Here is a 2,856-nt window from a genome sequence, read left to right on the forward strand (position 1 = left end):
CCAGGAACAACCCTTTTGTTGCTGTGGGTTCTTTTACGTGCGCCAAGTGCATGTTGCACACGGGAGCTCGGTTTATCGTCTCATCTGAATGACTAATGGACATTGTAGAGCTTGTCCAGAACGTGCTTAGGTGAACCAATCAGAGGACTACAACAACCAAGTCTAGATAAGACAAATGAATAGTGACCAGTGTTCGTGTAGCTTTCGTGGAAAGAAAATGTATGGAACATATTTTGCCGATATCCAAATGGGCTTACAGATATTAAATGCAAGCTGCTTGAAAGAAATAGTAGGATCAAATGTGAACATCGAAATTGCAGACTGAAGAAGAAAAGGCAATATCGTTAGTGCCAGGGCAGATAACAAACAGTAAAGAGTGGTAACTCTCTCCATTCACAATGGAACACAACTTCAAGTCAGTGCTGCTTACGCTGCCGATTGAGCTAGCACACAGGTAAATAAAATGTACATTGGAACAAACCCAGACACTTCGAAAAAGGAAGCGCAGGGTCTGTCCTTTTACCGATCACTTGACATGTGCACACAGCAGCAAAGACAGAAGAAATGTGCAAACCCAAATACGCTTTTATTCAAGACTGGCATAGCCTCTTTAATCTGAACAAGCCACACAGAACACATGGACAACACAGAACAAAAACATGGTGAGCCTCGGTGGTTTTTCAACTGGAAATTAACAAACAATGAGGCCAGGAGATGAAATGATTAACAAATAGTAAAGAGTGGTAACTCTCCATTCACAAGGTACACAACTTCAAGTCAGTGCTGCTTACGCTACCGATTCAGCATCTTCCGGCTGCGTCTTTCTACTGCACAGGACCCAAAACATTTATCTGTATAGTGACCCCACTGACGCCGTGTCAGGCTGCGTCTTTCTACCGAACAGGGCCCAAAACGTCTTCCTGTACCGCGACCCCATGACGTAGTACACGAAAATGTTGAAAGTAGCGTTGACGTAAGTGAAGAGCTCACCGATCCACACACCTGTGAGAAAGAAGTTGTGGTTCCGCCGCCCTGAGCTGACTTCCGGTAAGAAGAGCCAGGTGATCCGAGAGAGAGCGATGGGGAAAATGCAGACAACGAAGAGGATGGAGGTACCCACCAGCATCCTGGTCAGCGCCACCTCCTGGGGAGAGATGGGGGACGACGAAGAAGTCTCTGATCGCCAGAGCACAGCCTGACGGAGTTTCATTATCGTCATCATCGTTGCTGTCGTCACCATGATCATTTCTACACCTGGCAGACCCACCCCAAAGACGAAGCTTTCCAGAAGATCGATCACCTCTTTGTGAGCTCTGTACACGTCTCCAGCCACTGCGGTCGTGACAACTATGCCCAGAGCTGGATCGTGGACACAGCCCACACGGTATCGGTAGGCCACGATGAAGAAGAGACCAAACACTAGGATGTAGGCCATGGAAATGATCACCACCATCGTCCTTGTGCGTAAGAGGCTTTGAAACCTGAGCGGGTTGTACACACACAGGCATCTCTCCACAGCGATGATTGCAGAGAGGACTGGGGAAATGTAGCAGAAGGGAGCCACGAGAACTATCAAGTTGTTGTTGGAGAGAGTGCTGGAAAGGGGACCGAACCTGTGTTTGGTGGTGAACTGAATACGTAGTTGCTCCCCGTGGAGAACCACAGCCATTGTTAAATACAACCCGTCCGCCAGAGACAGAGCGAAGAGACACAGGTTGACACGATCCTTCAGACCCTGTCTGCAGAACACCGCCATGTTGATGACGTTGGCCGGTCCGCCAATCAGAAACAGCAACACCAGCACGTTGTTTTTAATCCTGCATATCATGGCTTCCACTTCAGTGCTGACGATGTTGTCGGGGTTGTCCCAGGGTAAGAACTCCATCTCGCTGAAGATGACCTCGATGCAGCCCTCTCCAAGGGAGGAGTTTTGGGCAGTGGTTGGTCCATGCTTTGTAAGATTGAACTGAATCGTCACACTCGGCGATTGGGAAGAACCATTCATGGCGGACACCAGCAAGATTCTGTACCACGCAGTTATCTGTATGAAGCTTCTTCAAAAGGCTTGTTCCTGGCGAAATTCTGTAAAAGGAAATCCACTTTGATAGTAATAATAATAATAATGGTATTTATATAGCGCTGAATCTTGTGCACAGACAAATCAAAGCGCTTTCACACCAGTCATTCACACGCATGCATAACTCTAAAACTGGAGAAACTGAAGACAAGGAAGAGGCAGGGAAGGGAGGTTATTTTGGGAAGAGGTGAGTTTTAAGGCCTGACCTGAAAGAGCTGAGTGCGGAGACTTGACGAAGCAAAAGAGGAAGTTCATTCCAATTGCAAGGTCCAGAGACAGGGAAAGAACGGTGGCCAACAGTCGAATGTTTGAATTTGGGTATGCGTAAACTGAGTGGATGCAAAGCCGATCGTAGAGAGCGAGATGGAGTAAAGAGGTGAAGGCAGCCACAGAGATAGGAAGGGGCAGATCTGTGAATACACTTATAACATGTGATCTTGTACTTTATTCTGTGTGAGACAGGGAGCCAGTGGGGATGTTGCAAAAGAGGAGTGATGTGCTCAGATCTTTTCTTTCTGAGGACGAGTCGGGCAGCAGAATTTTGTATGCGCTGAAGGGACTGAATGGATGAAGCAGGCAAACCAGACAACAGAGAGTAACAGTAGTCAAGGCGAGAGAGAATGAGAGAAACGACAAGTCTAGATGTTGCGTCAGTGGACATATATTTCCGGATGGAACTGATGCGCCGCAATTGACAGTAGCAGGATTGACATGTCTGACTGATAAATTTTTGCATGGACAGTGTGTTGTCAAGGACAACGCCGAGGTTCCTGACTAAA

General features: G+C 47.4%; 1 protein-coding gene across 1 annotated transcript; it reads right to left on the reverse strand.

Moving 5' to 3' along the window:
- Positions 1-847: 847 nt before the first annotated feature.
- LOC143276887 (uncharacterized) lies at positions 848-2,005 on the reverse strand. Its single transcript, XM_076581543.1, has one exon. It carries the CDS (start codon positions 2,003-2,005, stop codon positions 848-850), a length of 1,158 nt encoding a protein of 385 aa, XP_076437658.1.
- Positions 2,006-2,856: the final 851 nt, after the last annotated feature.

Source organism: Babylonia areolata, chromosome 33, assembly GCF_041734735.1.
Source record: "Babylonia areolata isolate BAREFJ2019XMU chromosome 33, ASM4173473v1, whole genome shotgun sequence".
Taxonomy (NCBI): domain Eukaryota; kingdom Metazoa; phylum Mollusca; class Gastropoda; order Neogastropoda; family Buccinidae; genus Babylonia; species Babylonia areolata.

Excerpts from the sequence above, each read along its gene's own strand:
- LOC143276887 (XM_076581543.1), bottom strand. The coding sequence starts at position 2,005 with ATGAATGGTTCTTCCCAATCGCCGAGTGTGACGATTCAGTTCAATCTT.